Source organism: Trachemys scripta, chromosome 7, assembly GCF_013100865.1.
Source record: "Trachemys scripta elegans isolate TJP31775 chromosome 7, CAS_Tse_1.0, whole genome shotgun sequence".
In the NCBI taxonomy this organism is placed as follows: Eukaryota; Metazoa; Chordata; order Testudines; family Emydidae; genus Trachemys; species Trachemys scripta.
In genome coordinates this window covers 77620997-77648280 of record NC_048304.1, presented here as the reverse complement: position 1 = coordinate 77648280, position 27284 = coordinate 77620997, and the positions used below count along the sequence as shown (strand labels likewise).

Here is a 27284-nt window from a genome sequence, read left to right as displayed (position 1 = left end):
TTACTTCTGTAAGCAAATTCATAATCTTAACTGCTTTTTAAAAACTGTTTCTAATTGCCCTCCTACTTATGGACACTCTTGCTTTACATTTGCTTGTGTTAAGGAGAATCCTAATAGAATACAAATTTTAAAAGTGGAAAAAAAGTGTACGAAACTATAATATTTCACTTCTGCTGCATTAATACTATTTATGCTTAGGAACTCCAACACAGGGTTTAAATGTTAGCAACATACTTCTATGTGAATTACTGATGAAAATGTCTGGCATGTTTCCTAATATGTTCCTAATATGTGTATATTACTACAAATATGTATGTAATCTATACAGAATGCAATTACCAAAATATGCATAAGATTTCAAAAGCCAAAAAAAAAAAGCATATGAAATGTTATTGTGAGGTTTGATAATTACAAAGAGAATACATGTTTAGACCATCTTGTTTCTTTTTTCATAGTACAATGAATCATTGCAGGCACGATATCTAAGCATGGATACTTTAGAAGCTGGTGCATCACTGTGCCCTAGACAGCCCTGGCTTTGGAAGTGTGCTGACCCACTGCATACTGTGCATGATCATTTTCACAATAGAATGGCATTTACTGTTGTTAGCCAATGTTTTGTTAGCAGCTGAGTAGAAACTAGTCTTTCTGTTGGTATGTGGTATGATAGTTTAAACAGAATACCTAGTTAACTGAGATGGACTGAACTATGGAAAAGATCTGTGCAGAAAGGGTATAGTACTTTGTTTTTCTTAATTCTGCTTCTAGAAATGTTATTCATTATAGGTTCTGATTCTCATTCCCTACATAGCCGAATCTCCCATAGGCTGCAATGGATGTTTTGGTTGTACTAGGAAAATAGGATCTAGTCCATAGCTTTTAGATTTGCTATTCAGAAGTGATGTTTTTGATTATTTTTACTTTATTGCTGACTTGTCCTATACACATCATCAAATGCTAAGGGGAATTACTAAAATATGGATGATAGGTAACATTGTCAGCTATTCACAGCTCACTACTAGAAATGTAGAATAACCTGATCTTCAATCAAACGATTAAACAAAAAATTAGTTTTCCTCTTTGGTGTATTGTGCTAAAACGTAAGTAAAGAAGTTGCACTATTTAGTTTAATTTGATTACATTTTTATTCTCTTAAAAACCAATGATGTTGAGCTATTTGCTTGATATATTTCATTCTAGGATTCAGAAATGCAGTCTAGTATTTTCCAGATAAGAATGAAACAGGTCAAATCAGTGTTGAATCTCCAGATAAGAAACCTGATTAAGGTGGAGTTAAATATGCAAACACTTACGGAAACAAAATAGAGACTAAGATTTTCAAAAGAGCCTCTTAAGGGACTTCCTTAGGGTCTTGTAAAAACCCCATTCTAAATTGTTGTGGTCATATAGTAACCTTTGAAAAGGAAAATTTTAATTTAGTTCTATATTGCAAAATGACTATGTGAAAATGCACCTTTTTGCTCAACATATCGTTGTTAACATTCAGTGATGTTCACTAAAGTGGCAAAAATTAGCTTTTATTGTTTTCCTTCTTTTTCTACTCCTGTGGGAATTCTGCACCACTTCACAATGCAGAATTTGCCTAAAATTAATGTTCTGCACAGAATTTCATCCCCCCCTCCCCCCGAATTGGCGGTACAGACTGCTGGCTGCCCCAGGAGGCCACTGAACCCAATAGTGCTTCCAGTGCCTGGTGAGCAGATCAGATCCACAGTTTCCATAGCCTTGGCATCTTTCTCTAGTCCTGAGGAGTGAATAAGTTCCATGGCTTCCCCAGCATCAGTCTCTCTCATATAAACTGTGCAGGTTACCCAGGATAGAGGCTCTCTTTGCTGAGGTATGCAGGCGTCCCAGGTCAGGTGGAGATCCCTGCCCATGGCAGGGTTTGTAAATTCCCCCTGAGATCCTCATGGAGTATATAAATTCTGTAAGGTTCCTATGCTGTATGATTAAAGATTTTTTTAAAATATAGCGAATAACTTTAAAATTAAACATACAAGTGTCTCTCAAATCCTCAACGACATCAGTCTTTTGTGGACATAATTGGATGATAATAATAATAGTGTCTTTATCCGATATAGCACTTTTCATCAGCCTTATTTGTTATTTTTTGGCCTAAGCTGTTTTTGAGACATGATAGTCCAGAAATGTCAAGAAACTCCTACCAAAACAAAACAAAAAACAGAAAAACCTAAGTGCCTCTATTTCTTTTTCAGACTCCTATCTCATTAATGCTTTCTCCAATCACCTTCAAATGATCTTAAGCAATTATCTTCTGATAGAAGACCACACACAAGTATTTTCAGGCAGAATTATTTGTATTGATGAAGTTAGACTTCAGTGAAGGAAGTCAAAATCAGGCATATAATGGAAAATTAGAAACAGCTTTAACACTTTTCAGAGGGGTAGCCATGTTAGTCTGTATCAGTAAATACAACGAGGAGTCCTTGTGGCACCTTAGAAACTAGCAAATTTATTTGGGCATAAGCTTTTGTGGGCTATAACCCACTTCATCAGGTGCATGGAGTGGAAAATACAGCAAGCAGGTATAAATATATAGCACATGAAAAGATGGGAGTTGCCTTCTCAAATGGGGGTCAGTGCTAATGAGGCCAATTCAGTTAGGGTGGATGTGGCCTATCCCAACAGTTGACAAGAAGGGGTGAGTATCAACAGAGAGAGGAAATTATTTTTTGTAGTGACCCAGCCACTCCCAGTCTTTATTCAGGCCTAATTTGATGGTGTCAAGTTTACAAATTAATTCCAGTTTGCAGTTTCTCGTTGAAGTCTGTTTTTGAAGTTTTTTTGTTGAAGAATTGCCACTGTTATTGAGTGTCCAGGGAGATTGAAGTGCTGTCCTACTGGTTTTTGAATGTTACAATTCTTGAGGTCTGATTTGTGTCCATTTATTCTTTCGCGTAGAGACTGTCCGGTTTGGCCAATGTACATGGCAGAGGGGCATTGCTGGCACATGATGGCATATATCACATTGGTAGATGTGCAGGTGAACGAGCCCTTGATGGTGTTGCTGATGTGGTTAGGTCCTATGATGGTGTCCCTTGAATAGATATGCGGACAGAGTTGGCACTGGAGTTTCTTGCAGGGGCTGGTTCCTGGGCTGGTGTTTCTGTTGTGTGGTGTGTAGTTGTTGGAGAGTATTTGCTTCAGGTTGGGGGGCTGTCTGTAAGCGAGGACTGGCCTGTCTCCCAGCATCTGTGAGAGTGAGGGATCGACCTTCAGGGTAGATTGTAGATCCTTGATGATGTGCTGGAGAGGTTTTAGTTGGAGGCTGTAGGTGAACGCTAGTCAAAAACAGACTTCAACGAGAAACTGCAGAATTGGAATTAATTTGCAAACTTGACACCATCAAATTAAGCCTGAATAAAGACTGGGAGTGGCTGGGTCACTACAAAAAATAGTTTCCCCTCTGTTGATACTCACCCACTCTTGTTGGGAATGGGCCACATCCACCCTAATTGAATTGGCCTCGGTAGCACTGACCCCCATTTGAGAAGGCAACTCTCATCTTTTCATGTGCTGTATATTTATACCTGCTTACTGTATTACTCCATGCATCTGATGAAGTGGGTTATAACCCATGAAAGCTTATGCCTGAATAAATTTGTTAGTCTCTAAGGTGCCACAAGGTTTCCTCATTTGTTTTTAGCTTTAAAACTAGAGTTGCTACCATGGCTTCATAATCTCCTGTATTGTAAACTCTTATATAGTTTGCTTACTGCACTATGTTTAGGGAATTCAGATGTATATTATACTTGCATTTACATTCAGTTCACTGTACTTATTACCTCTTAATTCAGACTGATCTGGAACAAGTTTATATATTTGTTTGAAAGTGCTGATTCTGAGTGAATAAAATATGTCTGTTTAAAAAATACTATGGATTCTTGCTAATATTTTTTATACATCTTCCCCATTCAGTTGGAGTGCTTGTACCTAGTGTTATGAATTATGTGGGGGGAAAAATCCATCCAGGAGTTTTGCTGGCATAAACTTTGAGATTTTTTTCCCCCTAGAAAATAGACTCTAATTCTTGTTTCTGAAATGAGATGCATACAATAGGGAACGCTGGGAGGGAAATGGAGTAGATGATCAAATTCATGTCTAGATTCTGTGATCTGTAGAATGTGACTTTGACACTGAAATGATGGAATATAACTTGAAGTTTGATCTTGGGCTGCACTGAAATTATCTCTACATTGTATTATTACAGCTTATCAGGTAGTCAGTTTCTGAGAGAAAGACTGCAGGGAATATATCAATACCATCCCCTGGTGTTTAACACATTAGAGAGCGTTGCTATCTTGAGGTGAATATAAACCTCAAAAGAAACACTTCTAAGCAGACCCTTTTTGCCTCTATCTCTTTGTGACTGCTGTAACAGTAATGAAGGCAAGTGATTTATTTTATACTGAGGAGCAAATGATGGAAATATTTTAGCTATACGTAAAAATCATGACAGAGTCAAGACTGTTGTATCAAGAGAATACCCTTCCTGGAGTTTAGAATGAACTTCAGAAATGCCATGTCAACATAGGAATATGAAGCTCAAGTCTATGATCTTCCTTCTGTATCACATCATTTTAATTGATGATATTTTCTATTTTCCTTGACTCAATACATAATAAAGGGCTCAGTTCTGTCACACTTACATTTAATAATAACACCTTATTCCTTGAGTCATCCAACTGATGTCGATGGCATTGTGCAATGTGAATTAGCCCTGAATTAGCTCACTACTGAACCTCGCCGCTTCACACAAAGATCTCTGATAGGATGGTTACGTAAGTTTGCACTACAAATCATCTCTGTACTCCTGTGATTTCTCCTTCCACAAAAAATAACTTTTCTCATTTAGTGGTAATGTACATACAGCAAGTTGTATACTGAATGTTTAAATGCATCAACTTTGTAGTGTTCTGAAATTAGGAATTATTTTAGCTGTTCCCAGCTCAGTACACAACACAATGTTCACAGCTGCAGACATTTTCCCGAACTCCATAACTAACACAACAAACTCTTCTCTGCTTCAGTGCTATCTGTATGCAATCAAATGCAGAGTTATTTGATAGATCCAGCTGAACTTAGTGGGCGTTGTCAGGTGCCAACCACTGTGAACATTCTTCATTGTGTTGTCAGGTTTTGTCATAACTCCAGTTAAATAACTAATTATTTGATGTTAGTTTCCTAATATCCATTGTAACATGTAAATAACACAGAGATAATAGCTTAGAGCAGTGTTTTTCAAACTTTTTTTTTTCTGGTGACCCAGCTGAAGAAAATTGTTGATACCTGTGACCCAGCAAAGCTGGGGATGAGGGGTTTGGGGTGCAGGGGTGAGGGCTGAAAGCGGTCAAAGGGAGTGCAGAGCCAGTGCTCAGGGCGGGGGCAGCGTGTGGAGCCCCGTGGCCCCCCAGCCTAGGAGCCAGACCTGCTGCTGGCTGCTTCCAGGGCGCTGCGCAGTGTCAGAACTGGTAGGGACCAGCCTGCCTTAGCCGGGCAGTACCATCAATGGGACTTTTAACGGCCCAGTCTGCGGTGCTGACCGGAGCCACCGCGACCCAGTGCCTTACATTCCGCTACCCAGTACTGTGTCGTGACCCGCAGTTTGAAAACCACTGGCCTAGAGGGAGATTTTCAAAGGCAGAAATGGAGGTTAGATGCCAAATTCCCATTGATAGGCAGTGACTTTCAATGTGAGTTAGGTGTCTGACTGCCATTTATACATTTGAAAATCTTCCCTTGGGACAGAGAACTGAAAGAACAGCAACTGGTTTTAATTTCCAACCTGTGTTTCAATTTTTGAGAAAACTTATAATTCAAGCCTTTTATTAGACAAAGGGTCAGAATACTCATAACTCCTGTGACACACTAGGTTTGTATTCTGTTTTAAAAGGACAGCTTTCTAAAACCTCAACAACAGGTGAACCTGAAAAGAATGCACAGTAGCCAGACAAGAGTTTGCAGTGTTAGGTAGAACAGCAAATCATTGTTTTGCTACCTGCTGAAGATGATAAAAGGAGCATTAAGTGGCCTTTGTAACAAGTTTTGAAATTTTCTTGTATTTTCCAGCTATGGCATTTTAGAGTACTTTATAGCCATCTAGTTCTCAAGTCTAACTGGAAAGTACAGAATTTTCAGTGATATCTGTGAGTACACACTATCAGTATTATGCTGAGGATGTCAAAAATGGACCAAACGGGTAATGGTTTGCCAGTGCCACTGATGTTGACAATGAGATATCCCAAGTCAGCACTTTAGACACTTATTTGCCAGTGTGGCCTAGGGAGGAAGGGGATTTCTGTATGCACTTGGAGGATTCATTTTTGTCAAATTATCATTTTGACAGGATTTTTGGAATTGAGGCGCTGAATCTGAAAGGCTGCAGGAATGTTTCTTTCAAAATTCTCCTCAGTTTGCTTAGTTGTAAATTAATGTTATGAGATGTTTTAGTCTTTGAGTTTATAGATTCAGGTAGCACTGACACAAAGGTATGTAAATTTATGATAATGTATTTATCATCTAAGGCAAAAGAGGGCTGCGAGCCAGATGTCAGGGGTGCGATTAAGGATAGATCCAGATGCAATTGCAGAAGAAAAGTATAGTTAAGCTGCAACCAGGAGGGAGAGTCTCCTGGAGTCCCAAGGCAATTTATTTATTTATTTGTGAGCAATGGATCACAGTTATCTAGAATAAAGAAGTTCTGGCAGCCAATAGGGTCGTGTTCATGACAGCATAATATTTTCACCACTTTATCATATGAGCTATAGAGACAAGACCAGTATAGAAAGACCGTGATTGAGTTGTTCAACAGGGAAAAGTCTTAGGGGATTTTTTGGCTCTTGGCAAAACATTTTCCCATGATGCAATCATATTCAACACATCTGTCTTTCTCTACTCAAGCAGGCATATATTAGGAATGAAAATCTTTTGTTTGTTTTGTTTTTTTGTTACATTTATGGTTTGAATCATGGAAGGAGCTCTCTGAAGAATAGTTAGCAGAAGGACACAAGATAGCTGTTGGCCTCAGGCTATCCTGTTTTTATCAGAAAAACCACAATTCTTATGGATGGTTTATTTCCTGTTGTCCAAGCATGGCTGTTAACTGGCCTGCATAATTCAATGATTGCAAATTATTGGAAGAAAGCTCCCTCCACCCTGACCAAAGCTTGTAACATGCTTACTGGAAGGAAATTCATAAGTTAACCTGGGGACAAAACATGAGCACTGGTAATTTCCAATTAAGTGAATGGAGCTGTAGACCTTCAGCTTTTCTAAGGTTTTGGCCTATTGTTAAGAAAACTACCTTTTACCGCAATAGGAATACCTTCACCATCAAAACAAGCACAACTGCTGTAATTTGTTTTCACAGATTTCCTCATGTTTCTGCAAGACTGGCTTAGTTAGAAAAGATTTCAAATGAAAGTAACATACATTCATCCATTGAAATTAGGTCATTCTCTCCCTTCTTCCCCAACTCCCAACAAATGTTAGACATGGTCAGCAGCTTTCTCATGGTGACTCAAGACGGAATGTATCCTACTCCAGCCCAATGAGAACCTGCTCATGGTTTCCCTTCACAACAGCCACTGTTAAAGATGGAGTGAAGAACAAAACTCTGCTCTCAAAATGATAAAGACCATATTTTTAATAACAAATACTGTAAATAGAGTAAAAAGCAAACAGAAATGAGCATACTAAAAGTATCAATAATACCAGCGGGAGCCTTAGCACAGTGAACATGTTGGCTTTGCACTTTCAGTCCTTTGTAAATAATAATAATAATAATGATTTTTCAGTTTTCTGGTAAGATCCTCGCCACCTCCAGAACTAGAAGCTGGGTTGACAAATGACCCAATGTTTACTAGCAACCACTTTCAGACAGATTTTGATACCTCGTAGAGTTTAAGACCAGAATGGACCAGTAGATCATTTAATCTGACCTCCTATATATCCCAGGCTATGAAATTTCATTCAGTTACCCCTGTATAGAGCTCAATAACTTGGGCTTGACTAAAGTATAACTTGCGTTTGGCTAATATTTCCTCACTTTGAGTAGTATCTTACTTCAGTGCGATGACTTGAGGAGGCAGGCCCACAACCTTTATTTGATATTGCAGTTTGCCTTGTAAGATCAGGACCTAAGATACTGTGAAAGGGAATAAGGTTTTCAGAATCTGTTCTTTTAATACATTTTTTTACTCAAGAAATCTCCCCTACCCTCCACCCCAAAGAAAACAAAAACAAAAACCCAACAAGTATAATTGGAAATGTAGAATCTCAAAAGGCAAATTTGCTGTATCATACTTTGAAATCATTAACTTTTTAGTATTTAAATGTGTCAAACAGAGCCATTTAGTTTAAGTAGTTCAATGACCTATTACCAATGTGAGTATGGCAGATATATCTTTTGTGTACAGTATGGTGACATATTCTTTTGTCCCATTTATGGACAAAAAATGCAATTGACAATTTTATGCTTCATAGTATAGAACAGTCACAGTCAGTTTGGATTTGTGCCAGTTTTGATGCCATCTTTGCATTAAGATTGCTTGTAGAAAATTATAGAGAAAAGAAGATTTTGAGAAGGCTTATGACCACGTTCCGAGAGAAATCATCTGTTGGTGTGTGAGAATACCCGAAGGCTATATCAGACTCAGCCAGGACATCTAGGAAGGTGCAGATCCCTCAGTCAGAGGGCCGTGTGGAGAAAGGAACAGTTTCTAGTAAAAGTCTGAGTACATCAAGGCTTGTCACTAAGCCCCTTTTTGATCATATTGGTGCTCAATGCACTTACAGAAAACATTAGTTTGAAATCCAGAAGTAGTCCCTTTCCTCTCAAAGATGTATAATATTTTAATTCTGGAAGGGACAGACCTCAGATCTTAAGTATAAAGTGACTAGTAATGGAAAGTCTGTTCAAATGATAATCTATATCTATAAGATTTATGAGTATAATGTTATTTATGTGTGCACAACTACTAACTCTATGGGTATGTCTACTCTGGAATTAGACACCAGTGGCTGGCCCCTGCCAGCTCGGGCTGTTTAACTGCCAGCCTGAGACAAAATGTCTACACCACAATTAAACAACCCAGCACCCCAAGCCCCGGAAATCTGAGTCAGCTGGCATGGGCCAGCCATGGCTTTTTAATTGCAGTGTAGACATACCCTATGTATGGCAAGACCATTTCCAGGATGCTGATAGCAAAATCTCAATGCAGATGCAGAGATGCAATAGTCTGTATAAGAGGGGAACACAACAATATGTATTTTAAATCTTATGGGAGATAGCCCAAAAATAAGGGTTCTGTGCAATAGCACAATGATTACATTCCCAGTGGTCAGCTACACAAGCATCTAGAATGTAGTATGTTTTGATATGTGTCTTAAACCTAATATTCTCTTGACATTTGATAAGACACTGGAAAATCAAAAGTCAATTTTCTTCTTTATTTTCATACTGGAAATAAAATAAAACTGAAAATGGCTATAAATTGATTTCTAGACTCTAGATTACCTTGTAGCAATGTTGAGGCCTGAATAATTAAGGTTTGTAAAGATCTATTAATGATCTTTCAATGAAAGATGCTATGACGCTGATTTCTGTATGCAGCTACCCCTTCAAATTATTTAGAAACTAATAATTTAGTTTCTAAATTATTAATTTCTAATATGTAATATGTAGCTCCAGCAAAATGTGGAAGTATATACATTAAGCACATTGACCTGGTGAAAGAACATTGCATCTGTGTTCCGGGATGTGCACTGGCTACAAGGTAATTTCCAGGTGAAATTTGTGGTGTGGATTCCGATTTCTAAAACTTTAAATATTTTGAGTCCCGGCTACCTGAGACTGTGACTCTACCCAGGTGATACTGTGCTGACTACAGTCTCCCAAGTTGTTCAAACTAAAAGCTCCCTTTCTCCTTCCATTTCAACAGAATAGAGCTGATGACGGGACATTCTTCATGAGGTGTCCTTGGCATCACTTCCTTCATCTGCAATACATGTGCACTGGAGCTGTTTGAAAATCAGAATTTCCAACCCATGGGAAGTTCTGATATTTCAAAAATATCTGAATTGGGTTGAAAATTTAAAATATCAGTATTTCCTGCAGAACAGGAATCTGTATCCTTCTGTATAGCTTTGATATCTCATGGGAGCTGTAGTTCAGATGCCTCATGGTGGACCCATTCTCCTATATGGTCTGGGTTCCCTTTAGAACTACATCACCCATGATTCACTAGGTGGTTCAACCAGCGATGAGACACCATGGGAGATGTAGTCCAGCCATGAAATGTTGCAATTCTGTTCAACAAAACAATATTTCAATTTGGTTTGACTCAACCCAGGATGAAATATATAATTTGTAATTTCCAAATGGAAAAGTAAAAAAAATTCTGCACATTTAAATTTTTCCTGCGAGAGATTTAGTTTTTGTGGGAAATGAATTTTCTGTTGAAAAAACATTTGGAAAATTCCTGACCAGCACTGTAACACACACACACATATCTTGGTCAACGTTTAGTGACCTTAATGACCTGATGCTGCAAGATTAACTTGTTTTCCCTGGTGAGAAGAAAGGGTTAATGGAATGGAGTGTGCTCCAGCTTGAGAAAATTGCTAGGAGGTCCATCTTTTTGTGGCTGATTTAACATATTTTGTATAAAGTATTTTTTGCCTGTTCTGTGCAGAGAATCTCATAGGTGCAACTGAAATAATAGGAAGTATGATGGCTTAAAGTAATTCTAAAATTGTGTGCAGAATGCCTCCACCCACAGATGGGGACAACAATCAAATGTACAAGAGCCAGAGGCATAGTGGAAATAAAGACTAGCTTGTGGCAGTATGCTGGATGGGGGAACTGTCATATGGGAGAGAAATAGAAGTAGTATGGGAAAACCTAGGCTAAAAAGGGATCCTACCTTAGATTTTTCATTCTCTAAACAAGCCCACGTACCTGAAGTTGGTTTGCTGCCTATGACTGTGGAATGCGGAGACATGGTGTGTTCTTCCTGAGACTGGCACCTGTGGGCTGGACCACATTGTTAGGAGCTCTTCGTTGCTCTATTGTCAAGGGACTCTGTAATTTTTTGTAGGCCTGGTTAAAGAGAAAAGGCCAGTGGGCCTTTGGGAGTAGCAGGGGAGAGAAGTTAGTTGGGTCACTTTGCAAGGTAAAAAAGGGCTCAGTACAATTTTCTGCCCCTTTGTGAGGCATAGGTAATATCTAAATCCCAGTGGCTGGAAGCTGGGAGGTTATTGTTAAAAAAACAGCTCACCTAAAGAGCTGGGAATGGACTTTGATTTTCAAACAGATTGGGTCTCTTCCCCCCCCCCCATTTTATTTTATTGGTGCCTTCTATTTATAAGTGAGGATGAAATATATGGAGAAAAAGTCAGAAGTCCTGTTGAACTTGCTGCATGACAGTGCAACCCCAAGTAAACAGCCAGTGTCCTGAACTTGAAAATATCCCAGCGAGTCTTTGCTCAAGTGCATTGTGCCCCAAAAGAGATGACTCATAACACAGGCTTGGGACTTGGGAGCATTAGCCAAGGACACCGGGAAACACTTTTGTTGTTCTCATTGCATGCAGTCACATTATTTCTTAGCTGCCAAATATGGCATGTAATTCTGCATTCTAGTTTACATCAGGTAACTTCAGGTAACTGGAATCCATTAAAAAGAAAACTGAAAGTGACAACTCACATACCACATTACAAAGCGCTCATGTTACCTCCCGAGTAGACAGAAGAATATGTGTAATTATTCCTTGATTACACCTCTACCCCGATATAACGCGACCCGATATAACGCGGTAAAGCACCACTCTGGGGGCGCGGGGCTGCGCACTCCGGTGGATCAAAGCAAGTTCGATATAACACGGTTTCACCTATAACATGGTAAGATTTTTTTGGCTCCTGAGGACAGCGTTATATCGAGATAGAGGTGTATGTAGAAGAAAAATGTATATGGGTCCATCTTGATTTAATCTAAACCTCACAGGACAAAATGGTGCTATGAGATTTAACTAATAAAGTCAGATGGAAATGTCTTTTCTCACACCCAATCTTCGGGCAAACAACTCTATAGCAAAATCTGATAAGCAGTTTTTGAGTGGGGAGTTGCTGGGGTGCGCATTACATTTCTGCTATATGTTCCAGTAAGCAGTTTGTTTGTATGCATCTCAACAATACCTAGACTAACTTTAGCCAAACAGGATGCATTTTTGTAGATCATCATGTTGTGGGTTCAGCATAAAGGTTTACTTCCCTGACACTTGAGGGTTTCAGTATTTTCAGGAGAGGCCTTTGAAAAGACATATGTCACCCTATCTACATTATACTATTGGGTCAAATGTTAACATATATACCTTTTTTCCCCTTCCCCTCTCCTTCTCTATTCTATTCCTTTTGCCTGAACATTTAAAATGAGTGGGGAACGGTGAAATGAAACATTTTTTTTAAATGCAATGTTTCTAGTCTGGTTGGAATTAATCCAATTGGCTGGACCTGATTTTGCACACCATGCTTCCCTGAAGGCTCCCCTCCCCCAAGAAGCAGCTGTAAACAGCTGATGGTAATTATCATCCACCTGCTGACTATGCCAAATAGACATCCAATTAAACTATGACAAAAAGAGCTCCCAGATTACTAAGTACATCCTCATACCTTTGGTAACTCTGATAAAATGCTGATCTGTTTTTTACCTCAGTGGTGGAGTTGCTAACCACAAAGAATATGACCTGTCTTCTGTAATAATCTGCACTGCACAGCTCAAATGCTCTACTGTGCAGGGGTGGGCCTTGGGGAAGGGGTGGGGCAGGGGCAGGGCAATGGTATTTGGTTTTGTGCAATTAGACAGTTGGCAACCATAACAGAAGGCCTCTCAAGCCAGGGTAGGGCTGACATTAAGGTTTTCTACATTAGCCTTTTCTTAGACCCCAACATAGAGGGGATATCAGAGCACATTGCACTACAAATGGAGAACAGGCACAGAAAGATGAAGTCTTAGCACAAGGTCTCAGAGGAAGTCTATGGTGGAGTTGGCCATAAAATTCTGGTCTCCCATTCCTCAACCAAAAGACCTTCTCTGTAGCTGTTTCATGCCACAGATAAAAACAGTGACTCTGTTCTATTCAAACTTATCTCAATTGAAACATAAAACTAAGTAGGGAAGCTATATTAAAGCAATAGAGTAGGACAACTGTACTGCACCTATTATTGTTTTGAAATGTTTTGTACTTGTTAAAATAACCTTTACTAAAGATTCCAGATGAGTTTCTTGAAACATTTTCAAGTGTAATAAATAAAAGGTGACTTAAAGAAAAATTATGCAGTCTATAATCAAAATATCAGATTTTAAATACCTATACTCCATGGAACCACAGTTTTGAATTCCAGTAGCCTCAATCCCCCCAAGGTAGATATATCAACTTCCAATGCTGTTTGGATGATGAGGGAAATCTTTCATGTGAGACTTTAATAACCGGTTCGTAAAAGCAGGATGGTTGCCATGGTATCCTAACCCTGAGTCCCAATACTTTTGTTGAGTGTGCTGGGCACCAGATGTCAACTTGGCTACTGTTCTTGCACCACAGGCAGAACTGCCTCATTCTACCAGAATGTGCATGAAATGAACTCTTGCCATCCTTTAGGTAAAATTCCCACTGATATCAACATATTTTCCCTAAGTAGGGACTGCAAGATTTGGCCCATGTTTGGTAAAGCAGTTTGGGATCCTTTAGTGCCATATGTAAATAATAAATATAAAATGTATTATTTTTATCTCATGAATAGGTTTGATGCCAAGTTAATATATTTCTGTATCTTCTTCTAATGACAAACTACATTTTTCCTTTTTTTCCTCCCACAGTCTGATACAAATGCAAGTTACCTACGAGCTGCTCGGGCTGGCAACCTAGAAAAGGCTCTTGACTACTTAAAAACTGGAGTGGACATCAACATTTGCAATCAGGTGGTAGAATATTTTAATTAAATTTTCCTTCATTCTGTAAACCCTACTCTTGCTTTGTCTAAGTATATATTATCACTTCATATCAGTAATAACTTTCAGTTAATGTTTTGATAACTGAATCTTATTGCATATTTGCATTTCCTATACAACAAAATCCTTTAAGAAGCTATATTTCACTTTCACTGGGATAACATTAAGCTATTCAATTTTATTATGCATTCTATTTGTATTACACTAGTGTTTGTGCTAATGTGTCATATTTAATGCGGCTAAACCTCTGTAGTCCAGCTGAACACTTATTGCTTCCTATAACCAAGTAGTTAAAATGCTCATTTCAAAATAGTTTCTTCGGAGATAATCAGAATGGAATGTAATCCTTTGGTCTCATGATACATTGTTTGCTGCACTAAACAACCTGTATCAGTCTTTCCCTTTCCATTTTTTATCAGAATGGGTTGAACGCACTCCATCTTGCTTCCAAAGAAGGTCATGTAGAAGTTGTTTCAGAACTGATAAAGCGAGGTGCCAATGTGGATGCAGCAACAAAGGTCAGTAGTTCCTATCTAGCTGTTCTACTGTTTCCACAGATTCCATGTAAGCAAAGTGTCAACCAATTGATTGCAGGCATTATTATAGCAGTTTAAGTAATTAAATATTTTCTCCTGATGATGTGACTCTCAAGAATTTTTCAACACACCTCTCATAGGTTATAATAAATGTCGCAGGTTACTAGTGAGGATGTTAGGTCACAAAAATTATAGAACACTGTCTTACTTTGTTTTGTAGAGATCTTTTAAAATATATTTGACCCTAGAAATATTGTATGAAGAGTAGTTGAAAATATGTTTTAGAGTGGGCTATGGGGTCGACATGCTTAATCAGCTTTTCAATTGTAAATTTTTACTAGTTTACTTTTAAACAGTTTTCACATTTCATCCCTCTCTAATTTCAGAAAGGAAACACAGCATTGCACATAGCGTCTCTGGCTGGCCAGACAGAAGTTGTTAAAGTGTTGGTTACAAATAAGGCCAATGTCAATGCACAGTCTCAGGTAAAGTTACTGAACTTTACTAAGAATGTTACTGAACCAAAAAAAAAAAAGTTCATTATGTCAGTGTCTTTCTCCTTTTTTAAACTGTAATGTTATTACGGTGTGTAAGACAGCTTTGTTGGCATTAATGATGGCTCCGGAGAAGTGGAAGATTGATAGAGCAAGTAAAATTAGGAGTGAGCAAAATCATTCGGTTAAAATAAGAGCAGTTCTTCCTTTAATCAGCTTCCCCACCCCTAGCTATTGTCTTTTATGGCAGGCAAATGCCTGGATGAACATACCATCTCCTTGGCCCAAGGCTATTCTTGCTGGTGGCTAGCCAAACACACAGAAGATGAGGAAGATGATTTAATGTGCTTTCCAATCTCTGTCTTTTGAGGAAAGCCATTTGGGGAATAGAAGGATGTCTCCTGAATTCTTTGATGGCTTTATTTAGCCTTTTCAATTTTATGTTCAATGTTGGGAAAACCCTATTTTGAAATTAAATTACAGTAATTTTCTATTTCAAGCTGTATGCATTCTGTGCAGATGATCAATGAGAATGAGAAAATCTTGATTGTGAAATCCAGTGTTGTTTATAACTGTGCTTAAAAGTGTCATGTAATATGGAGTACAGCAAAGCACTTCACCCTTCATCTTAAGATCTGCCCTCCAGTAGTGTCCTACTAACTGCATTGTTACCTGGCCAGAATAGATAATGAAAAAAGCAGAGTTGGTAGAGAACTCCTGGTTCTAGGAAAGATATCCTATTTCAAAGTAATCCACTTTTACACCCTGAAAGGGTTACCTCACTTTTTCTGTATAACTTTTATAAGGAAGTACTATTGGAATATGCAGAAATAAAACACTTTTTTGAATTAATGTGAAGGTCAGTTATAGAAAATTGAGAGAAAAGAAAAAGACTGTGTTTGTTAAAGGGATATGTTAAATATCATATATTTTTAAGAAACACATTTCTTTCCCTGTGTTTTTTAGCATATTAAAAATGAAAGAATTTTACAAATCTGCTTTACTTCTCTCCATTGGTGCTGCTTGTTTACCATGTGCAATTCACTCAGCTTGGACAAAAAAAATATTTTCACTTTCTGGTTCTTGTGCATAAGCCAAATGCTGAAGTGTTTGGTTTCTAAACAATGCAGGAGAGTGTTAAATCCAAACAGAACAAAAAAAATTGTTTAAAGAATTTTTCTTTTAAAAAAATAATCTAACGGTTCTTCTGCTGAAGATAGAATGTTACACTGTAAAAACACCCTTTGTGCGTTCAGTCCTGGGAACAATCTAAAGATGCAAGCACCTATCAGAACCTCAAAGGGCTCTACCCTGATGGGCAAAAGAAGGGTGCTTTCTGCAGTTTTCTTAGTTCAATTGAGTTAACTTAACATGACTGAAAAGCCCTCTTAACTCTCATTAATAAGAAAGCTTTAGATCAGGGGTGGGCAAACTTCAGCCCAAGGCCCGTATCTGGCCCTTCAGACGTGTGTGCTGCAGCTCCGCATGCCTCCTGGAAGCAGCGGCATGTCCCCGCTCTGGCTCCTACACTTAGGGACAGCCAAGGGAATCCATGCACTGCCCCCGCCCCAAGCACCATCCCCGCAGCTCCCATTGGCCAGGAACCAGAGCCAATGGGAGCTGCACAGGTGGCGCCTGCAGACGGGACAGTGAGCAGAGCTGCCTGGCCACACCTCTGCGTAGGAGCTGCAGGGGGGACATGTCGCTGCTTGAGGTAAGCGCTACCCAGAGCCTACTCCCCTGACCCCTTTCCGTGCCCCAACCCCCTGCCCCAGCCCTGACCCCCGTCCCGACCTCCTAACCCTTGGTTCCAGCCCAGAGCACCCGCCTGCACCCCCAACCCCTCATCCCCAGCCCACACCCCCAGCCGGAGTCCTCACTCCCTCCTGCACCCCAACCCCCAATTTCGCGAGCATTCATGGCCTGCCATACAATTTCCATATCTAGATGTGGTCCTTGGGCCAAAAAGTTTGCCCACCCCTGCTTTAGATCATTTGAACTGGTCATGCTGTAGTCTAGGCTCCCCCTTAAGTCTTGTCAAGACTAGGATTTAAAGGTGTGATGTTAACGTGTGATAGCTAACACATGCTAACAAACACATTTAAAAAGTGATAGTGTAGGCACTGTGCTTAACATGTGCTAAACAAGTCAAGTGCCTTGTTTTCACTAGCAGAAAAATAGTGGTACTCGAGACTTCTAACACACGTTAAATTATGACTGCCTTATCCAGACACACTAGGATTTTACCACATGCTAGTTACCATGTATTAGCTAACACATGGTAAAAAACAAAACAAAGGAAAACTCTTTTTTTCATAGTTTGGATGCACCCGAGAACCTTTGTTGGTGTAAAATGCACACTGATGGGGTGGTGCAAAATTCATCTTACTTTCTCTCGCTCGACAGCCCATTCAATTCCCTCAGCTGAATTGGAAGAGCATCCTCTCTAGTTTTCTGGAGATGCTCTGCCTCCCCGATTTCATCCCCTAGCACCTCAGCTGTCCTCTGTGGTAACCAGGCATTGGGGAGGGAGACTGCGGAAGTCTGCCCTGGAAAGGAAGTTTTGAATAATGGACGTTTAGTTCCTACACAAATACCCAAGAGTGTGGATGACCTGTGGGGATTCAGCTCCTGTGTTTGCTGAGCCCCAATGGTCGTTAGAGCCCCATGCCACAAACTTGCCTCTATCCAATGTCTGATCCTGGGTTTGAGCACCAGTTGTAATACATTCCTTTATGCGGCCTACAACTTGATTTTAGCCTTCGGGCATGAACATTCAAAGATTTGTTTTTCCTAATGCTGACCCTGCTTTTTGTGAGCTTGGCTCTTCCTCCTTCCCTGAAGGCAACAGCTGTCGCCTGCTGACAGAGCTAGCTTTGGGCACACAGGAAAGTAAGGCCTCTGTTAACCAAATCTTCATATTCTTAAAAAAAAAAAAAAAAGAACATTTACTTTTGCTTACTTTTACATTTGTTCACAAGGGGTGTTTATTACCCATGGAAGAGTAGAAGTTAACTTTAGGCTGTGGCCCTAATGGCTGCTTCAGCATCTTAAAGATTTAAAAAAAAAAAGATTATGTATTCTCTGTGGCACAATCTGAGAATTGTGATAAATTGAGGATATGCAGGAGAGTTCTCTTCCACCTTCCAGTGCTGATAGTACTTGGCTCTGCCCAATTTCACCCTTTCATTATTTAACTAAAAAGGAGAACAGGCTTCCGCTTGCACTTAAAATTCATATTTAAAACATTCTAACCCAACAGTGTTCTTGAGTTTCTTAAGGTTGAACTAAATCAATAAATAGTTGTAATAATAAACTTACTGTTTGAAAGGAAAGGAGAAAAATTGGCACACACTCTCTGTGTACTTTGAATTAGACTACCAAACAATAAGTGATAACTTGATATCACTTGCCCTAGTGAATTTTTTCTGGACCTTTTTGTGTCTTTTTGTTAAGTAGAATTAATTGTGTGCTAACTAATTTCTCAGGCTCTGATTCAGGAAAGTACTGAAGCACCTGTTTAACTTTAAGTATTGACTCCAGTAGGATATAAACACCTGCCTAAGTGCTGTCCTTAATAGCAATACTTTCCTGAATTGGATCAAAATATCAAAATACCCAAACATTAACTGACTATGCAGATTGCACTTGCCATGTAAATTTGTGCTTGACCTCAACTTTGTTCTGCTAAATGTCTCATAGATACAAATATTTCTCTTGGGCAAGAGGAACATCCTCAAGTTCAGTTCCATCATCTTTATATCTGTCCTTAACTCCAACCTCCTGTTTGCCTCCATTATCCATGAACTTTGCATCCTGGACAGTGAAGTTTCCTGGCCCTATCACATATTCTTTGTCTGAGCATGCCCCATGTAGGCCACTATCTTTTTTCCACATTGCTCAAAAATCTTCATCCATGCCTGCTGTCTTGTTACCCCGACTATTATAATTCCCTTCTACATGGCTTCCCTTAATCCCAGCCCTTCAGAGTCCAGAATTTTGCTGCCCACTTGCTTACACAAACAAATGTTGACATTACTCTCAATTCCACTGAAAGTCTTCCACTGAGGGTCTTCAGTGTCTTCCTGTATTTGTGAGGTACAGCTCAAAAATTCCTGAACTTGTTTTTGTCTTCTTGAGAGACTTGTCCTTCTTTGTTCCCTTCCCTGCTCCTTCCTCTCTTCCTGCTCTTTGTGCCTTCATACCGTCTTGCCAGTGCTGATGTCCTCCTGCTAGAGTTCTTGACAGGTGGGAGAGCCTTCCTGTACCTCCCCACTTCATTGCTTTACTACTATTTAAAAATGCCAGCTGAAACCTATCTTTTCTATTTTGTCTACATCTCTTAATTTTCCTCTTCCTTGGCTGTTATAATTTATTTTCACTTTATAACTGTTATTAATTAACTCTCCATTTGGCAGTGTGATACAAAAGAAGGGTCTACTTCTAATTGCAAACATCCCATTGAATTCAGTGGAAACAATATCAGGCCTTAACACTGTGTTTATTATATAGCTTCCTCATGTCCCCCATCCCCGAATTAACTCCAAATCTGTTTGTTTCGGACACTTGGTCTGTTCACAGAAATGAATAATAAACACTTGTTAGCACTAGTATCTTTCTATCCAGAATGTTCTTTGGAACCTGACTGCCATTCAGCTTCACATAACATTCAAGTTCTAAAGTTCTAAGTATGTGTGCTCTTCTACTCTCTCTCTCCCTTTCCTGTGCGTTTTCTCCACACCTTCCCCACCCCTACCACCATCATGTGGCCTGGCTTCTAACTCCCTCCCCAGTGACCGACCCTCAAGCTTCCAGCTCCTTTCTGCCCTGTGACTCCTCTGAGGCCTTTAGACCTTCCAATGCCATGACTCCTACACCACTCCTAAAAGAAGCTTTGATGTCCCAGGAGGGAAGTATCTTCTCTAGCAATGTTAAAATATGTGGTCTCTGTGGGTCCAGTACCACTCCCTCCAAATTTCTCTCACACTTTGTGTCCTCTGCTTTTTTTTTTTTTTAAATTAATGGAGATATCCTATCTCCTAGAATTGGAAGGGAGCTTAAAAGGTCATCAAGTCCAGCCCCCTGCCTTCACTAGCAGGACCAAGTACTGATTTTGCCCCACATCCCTAAGTGGCCCCCTCAAGAATTGAACTCACAACCCTGGGGTTTAGCAGGCCAATGCACAAACCACTGAGCTATCCCTCCCCCTGTACTCTAGAGTACATTAAACACAGTATTTGAATAAAACTACCAAGCTCCAGCGCAAATGCAGAACCTGCACATGTTACCATTGATAGAGATGAGAACCCTCTAGTTGCTTCCACTACTTCTGGTAGGTGGGTGTGTAGGGTGGGATGGAGCTTGAAGCCTCAGGGAAGTTCATAGAGAGAGTGGGGACTAAAGAGATTATGGAAGAGAGGAAAGTTTGGAGACAACTATATCCGAAGCACAGATCTTCATTCCCAGTCTGAACAAACGTCCTGGATGTGAGGACCTGTGTGCACCCCTGTTAAATACTAGACAGAGGCTGAGTCAGTATCCAGTTTAAATGCAAATAAAGTTTTGTTTTATTTTAGACTACATGGTGGGAATTCTGAAAAGCCCACTCAAAGTCTCCTTTTTTATTTACTTTGCACTTACTATTAATATTGTTTGTGCTTAGTGGTTGTGGTCCTCTCAAATCTTTCCTGTACTTAGGCTGCCATAGACATTTTTGGCCATCAGAGTTGCTTAAAGTAACTGTAACTCAGCTATAATTTGCCCAAAGAAGAAAAGGAAGGAGGAGTCTTCAGATCCAATAGTCAGTTGAAGAGCTAGAGTGAAATGACACAGATGTGAGCCAGTAGCCTAATAACTTCTATTTATGTAATGTATTTCTGTACTGTCAGTCACTTCTCCCCACCACTTTTGTGGTAGTATATTTTCTGTTGCTGCTTCTGGTTGGCTTCCATTCCCAGTCTCAGATTGAAGTGGTGCAATTGTACATTTAAAGCATCTTGTGAGATGATCCTCTTCACTCTGAGGGCCCAAATCCAGGAACCTGTTTGAGTCAGCATTTTACCAGTAAAGTGCACGATCCTTCCAGATCATTTCGTATTAAAATGAAAACAGTTACAGTAATACAGGGTGAGCTGTGTCATGCCACTTACAAGTCTGGGTAACCTGAGAGGAAATGGGACACACACAATCCACCTGAGGTCATTTCAAAGGACAATGGTCCCAGTGTGAAATATATAAACACATAATAATAGGTCGGAGGAAGGAAAGATTGTTGATCTTATTTATGTTGTTCTGTTTATTTATGCAATAGGAATTCATTTTGCAACCCATGGATAGTTGCTTAAAATGCAGGATATGACACTTTGGAGTAACCAGTAGGTAATTTAAAGAGATTAAATCTTTCCTGTTTTGTGGTATAATCAAGGCCATCTCAACTTAAGCCACTTCAAAACGCAAATCAGCAGGCTTGTTAAGTTGCTTTACAAGTTGCTGTGCTTGAGCACAGCAAAGCTATTTTATAAACCCATTAGGCCATTTTATTTTTATGAGTGGAATTACTGATGCTATGGATTTCGGAAATCCATGTAATGTTAGAGACTTGGAGAAAAATCATACATGGGTTTAATGTTAATCTCCAAAGCAAAGTACTAAATGGAATGACCCTCCCACCCTATCCCCAGGCTCCTGAAAGATTGTGTTCCTTATTGTTGGAGCAGTGACAGAAGTGTTGATTGTAAAAGGAGACTCACTCACCTAAGAATTGTTGGTTAGAAACTCACTCATCTTAGTAGTATTGTTGAATTAGTTTTAACTGTGCAGACTGGGTATTTTATTGATTTGAAGTCACTCACTCAAATGTAATCTGAGAAACAGCTTTAACTTGTTCAGAAATGCTGAGGAAATCCTTATTTAAGATCACTAAGTCTTGCTGACCCTGAGATCTCATGGTGCCTATAAAGAGATAACTGGTTGAGCACAGGGACAGTCCACCTTCTTTCAATTGTTTGAAGAGATGAAATCCTAGGAAAATCTGAAGAATTTAGGAGAAAAGGGATGGACACACAGACAATTAAAAACAATGGAAAGGTGATCAAAAATTGCCCTAATTTTCCAAAGGGTCATGGCCCCCGGGATCTTGAAATGTTTATCATATTTTCCTGCTCACTTTGGCATGTCCATATTGTCCACTGTGTCTGTGAGATCTAATAAACCCTCTGTCCGGAATGATTTTGCCTGGATACTTTCATTTTAGTTTTGTATGTTCACATTTGAAAGAAAGGGAAAACATTCCCAGCTGGCTGTAAGGAATTCCCTTAGATGGACCTATCCAGTTGAAAGCTTACATCATGCCCCCTGTCCACAGTATTGTAGCATCTGAAACCTTCGCCTACTGAAGTCAATGGAGGTTTTGCCATTAACTTCTATATGGGCAGAAGCAGAACTATTCTTACTCATTGACCTGAGCGCAGCAGATCTTTGATGTTCAAGGCATATTTGTGGAGGGCATGGGTTATGAATTGTATGTAATAGAATATATTGTTTTAGAACACTACTTATACAATATGTTTTTCTATTTCAGAATGGTTTCACACCATTGTATATGGCAGCCCAAGAAAATCACCTGGAAGTTGTTAAGTTTCTTCTTGACAATGGTGCAAGTCAGAGCCTTGCTACTGAGGTAAAAGATCAAGTTTTGCTTCATATAAACAAAGTTTAATGTACTTCAGAGGATTTTATCACCAGCTTTTACAGATGGAGTTTTGCATCAGTCCTTCACAGAGAGAATTACAAACTAATAAAATGCTCCATCTAGGAATCTTATTAATGAATTTTGAGCTATTGACTTTTTCATTGTTTTTAATCATTCATAGTAGTTAAGGCCCAGATGTTTAAATGTATTTAGGTGTTGCAATGCTAGGTGCAGCAGCAAAACCTAACTATCTTTAAAAATCTGGGCCTTAGTCTTTAACAATAAATATAAATAATCACATTATACTAATGACATTGAATAAAGCATTTTTAATAGATTGATCATTTTAATCATAGGTAGTGGATAAATGATTAGAGCAGAGGGTTGGTGATCAGGCAACAAGAGTTCTCCACCTGATTTGCTTAACCATGAGCAAGTTCCTAACCGTTCGGTGTCCTTTTTTCTGTCCTTAAAAGGGAGATAATACTAACCGCATTATGAGTACCTGAAAGGAAAGATGCTGTGTAAGTGTAAAATATTCATAGTCGTAGCAGCACCAGAAATATTCATATACTTTAAATACAAGTCACTGAAATCTCCTTTACAAACCATTTTTTTTCAAATGCCTCAAATTTAGTTGAGTGCCAATTTGAATGTCTGGTCTCTCTATAATTTCATAATACATTCTGCTGCTATTAAATTTTAATTTTATAAAGGAAATTGTTTAAAACAAAAACTATCTAGGTTTTAGAAGACTGTAAAAAACAGTTAAATGTCTTCCATGTAAAACTAGTTTGTTGTACCAGCATGTATTAGAAATGTGTATTAATGTCTATGCTGTATTTAAGTAAAACTTTTCACTTTGTTTCTTCTGAAATCAGCACTACAGAAACCAAAATTAATTGCTAATGGATTGAAATTGTTTCAAAACTCAATAGCAATTAGTTTATAACTAAAATCCCATTTCAGCAAACTTCCTTTTTACAGAAATTTGTATAAGATTACTAAAACCCCTAAACATTGACATTAAAGCTTTTACATACTGTAAATAGAGCTGATTAAAAGTTGCAATTACTATTTCGTGGAAAGTGTCAAAGTTCTGAGATCCCCCAGGGTTTTCAGGCTCTGGTTTTGCGGATGGATTCTGTATGCCAAGTTGCAATGCCACTCACTGAAATTTGGCCATCAGAAGGCTTGCAGCGCCTCCCTTCCCCCCCCAAAAATCTGATGCCCCAGGAGTGTATAACCACTGTTGTGTGGGGATAAATGGGGGCTGTATACTGAAGCTTGCCTAGAACGACAAATTGTCTTGACTGGCCTCTACCTAGAAACTTGAGCTCCCCAGCAGCTCAGGAGGCGAGCTGGCAGGACTGCAGGTAGAGTTTCATCAGATGTTCAATGAAACTGATGCGTTTCCACAAAATGCTAAATCAGCATTTTGAAAATATGTCTATAAAATTATACATATATATTCCTTTCTAGCTGTTATGTATCTGCTTGCTTTCTTGACCTTACTATGTGAGTATAGTTTCAAATAGATTTGGGGAAAAATTTATTATATAGTATGATCTAATTTCACCCCAGGAGAAGTTAATGGAATTACACAAGTGATTACTGTAGCCTTAGCACTTGTGTATGTACATCTTTGTTTTTATTAAGGTTTTAATATGTCTATTTTCTTTTGTCACTTATATTGTTACATTCTTTGGTACCAAATTATCACGAGATTACAAATATTAATCAAAAATAAAATCTTTAAACTGTTTTGGTTTTATTTTAAAAAAACTGACAAAGAGACAACTGTTTTCTTTCACTTTTGTTGTTAATGTTAAAGTGTAGCTCCTACTTCCAGAACAGATGACATACAAATAGTTACTTGTAATTGCAGATTATGGGTCACATCTTCAGATGGCACATGTTGGAAATGCATTCTTGTCCATGGTAATATTCTCAATCATAGTTTACTTGTCAGTATTATGCTAATCACTTTTTCTTCAAGTGCTGGTCCCTGTGTGTATTCCACTGAGGGTACGCACGCGCTCCATGTGCCCAGAGCCAGAGAATTTGAAAGCAGTGTCTGTTGGTTCTCAATGTGCCTTGGCTCTCCTTGTGCCTCTAACCGAGGAGATAAAGGGTGGGGTGGACTGACCACCTCTTCAGTTCCTTCTCACTGCTGCATGGTCTGGGCTGGAACCTCCAGTGTCTGAAGGTTCAGCTTGTTTACCTGTGGCAAATATATTTAGATATCTGTAAATAGTTTTTATATTCTAGATTTTTTTAAAGTTTTTATCTGTTAGTTTTACTGTTACATAGTTAGTCTCCCCAACCTGGAGAGCACCCCCACCCACTGTACCCAGTTTGGGTAATGAACTATGTCCAGGATTCCAGGCTTCAAAATTTTGCTTCCTGCCTGTAATCTTTCTCGATCAGTGATGACCACCAACGCTGTTTGTACTACTTCAAAGAAGCCCACATTGCAGCAAGGTGCAGCATCTGCTGTTTGTTCTCCAGTTGTACCCGGGAAGGGTGGGAACTTTACCTTAGGAAGTACCTGATGGAAAAGGCCATGAGGCTTCAATCAGACCCAGGCAGGGGCACCTGCCTCTGCCCTGTACACCAATCAGACTCAGCAAGGAGTGTGCATCCTGCCACAAGGTCTGAATCAGGAGTGAAGGAGCCTACCCCCCACAGATTCCTTGGTGGGGCCTTGTTGGGAGAGCAGGGAGCATTCTCATAAACATAAAGCTGTCTTCCTCCAAATGCACTTTGAAGAAGTCTTTTCCAGCCATGCCTAAACCAGGCCCTAGCTCAGCCCAAGAGAACTTAATACATCCTAAGTCTCAGAGGCATAATAAGAAAGCTCAGAAGTCTACTGCTCCATTGACTCTGGTTTGTGATGTGAGGGTACTGGTGGTTCCAATACCTCCCAAGCACACACCCTGGCACCAAAGACAACCTGTCACCAAGAGCATCAGTTACCCACAGTTCTATCTTTGTCTTCAATGGCTGTGACTCATACTGTCTCTACTGCGGCTCTGGTGGTTCGGGCACACTGGACCCCTCTCACTCCAGGAAGAGCCAGGACCTATGCTCCTCCTGAGGACATCTTCACTCTCCCAGACCCAGAGTCTCCCATTCCTTCAGGTCCCTTCCTTTTGAGAAAGGTTCTGACTCCATCAGGGGAGCTGACCTTTGGAAGGAATTTGTTTCCCATTCCATCTTTGGGCTATGATTTCCCTCCAGTGCCATTGTCGGTACTGCCGTTGGAACCGGAATCAGCTTTCTCCTCTTTGGGAGATTCTGAACTGCCCAGTGAACTATTATGCCCTCCTCCTCCAAGACACACCTTCCTGGTCAGAAGACCTGAGCCAACTTGGGACCAACCTTCACCTCATCCACCTTGGAACTGTTAGCACTCCATACCTTGGGGACCACTGCAACCTCAGTTCAATCCATCTTATTATCTGTACTAGTGTCCATGCTGGAGCCCATGGAACCAGTACTATCCCATAGAGTTAGTCTGGTTTGCAAGGGAGTCTCCCCCTTTGTCCCCTTTGAGGTGACAACTGGCACAGTTCCCAGATCCTACTGAGGAGGAGGAGGACAAGGAGTATACATCGGACCTGAGGGTCTGACCAGATCTGACAGGATTGCTGTCTTCATCACCAGATGAGGCAGTGACTCCCAGGTCTCCATTCCCCCTTGATGACTATAAGCAATTCCAGGAACTTCTTCGCAGAATTGCAGGGAAGCTTCAGATTCTTCTTGATGAGGTTTACGAACCTAAACACAAGCTCCTGAACATCCTTCAGTACTCCGGATCCAGTAGAATTGAGCTCCTGGTTAACAAAGCCATCCTGGAACCCACTGGGATGGTCTGGCATACCCTAGCTACCTGTGCTCCTACCCTTGAAAGGACAGAGAAACAGCATTATGTTCCAACCAAGAGGGCAGAATTGTGGTCTAAGCTGCCGCAAAGAGATCTAGGCAGAAACACAGCAATCTACCTTGGTTAATAAAGATGGCAAGCATCTCGACTTGTTGGGAAGGAACATCTTTTCTTTTCCCAGCTTCCAGTTCAGGATAGCCAATTACCAAGCACTACTGGCTAAGTACAAGTCCCTGAGCTATTCTAAATTTGTGGACTTTATTGACCATCTCTCCCACAGCAGGACAGAGCTCATTTCCAGGCTCCCATTGTTGTCAGGACTGCTTTCCAATCAGCAGTAGATGCGGCTGATATGTCTTCCAGGGCAATGGCTACTGCAGTGGTGATTTGCTGGGAGTTGTGGCTCTATGCTTCAGGGTTTCCCCGGGAGGTCCTTCCCTTTGATGAGACAAATCTGTTTAATCAGAAGATAGATGAGTCCTTACACACTTTAAAGGACTCTACGGCCATCCTCCACTCACTGGAAATATATATATCTGCCCCAAAGAGAAAATTCCCCCGACAATAATGCAAACATAGACTGATTGCTTTTGATTGCTCAAAAGTTCTTCCACCAGAGACCTTATGA

The 27284-nt window shown here is 39.8% G+C and overlaps 1 protein-coding gene across 39 annotated transcripts in view; it reads left to right on the top strand.

The window, feature by feature from the left end:
- ANK3 (ankyrin 3) overlaps window positions 1-27284 on the top strand; it is a 439766-nt gene that overhangs the window by 217402 nt on the left and 195080 nt on the right. For 38 of the 39 annotated variants that reach the window (XM_034777631.1, XM_034777660.1, XM_034777654.1 and 35 more), the window contains exons 2-5: window positions 13916-14017; window positions 14467-14565; window positions 14970-15068; window positions 22657-22755. In XM_034777631.1, coding sequence (XP_034633522.1) covers window positions 13916-14017; window positions 14467-14565; window positions 14970-15068; window positions 22657-22755 — 399 coding nt within the window. Of the gene's footprint in view, window positions 1-535; window positions 734-13915; window positions 14018-14466; window positions 14566-14969; window positions 15069-22656; window positions 22756-27284 lie in introns of those variants that run through there. The other variant, XM_034777640.1, reaches the window with a different exon arrangement.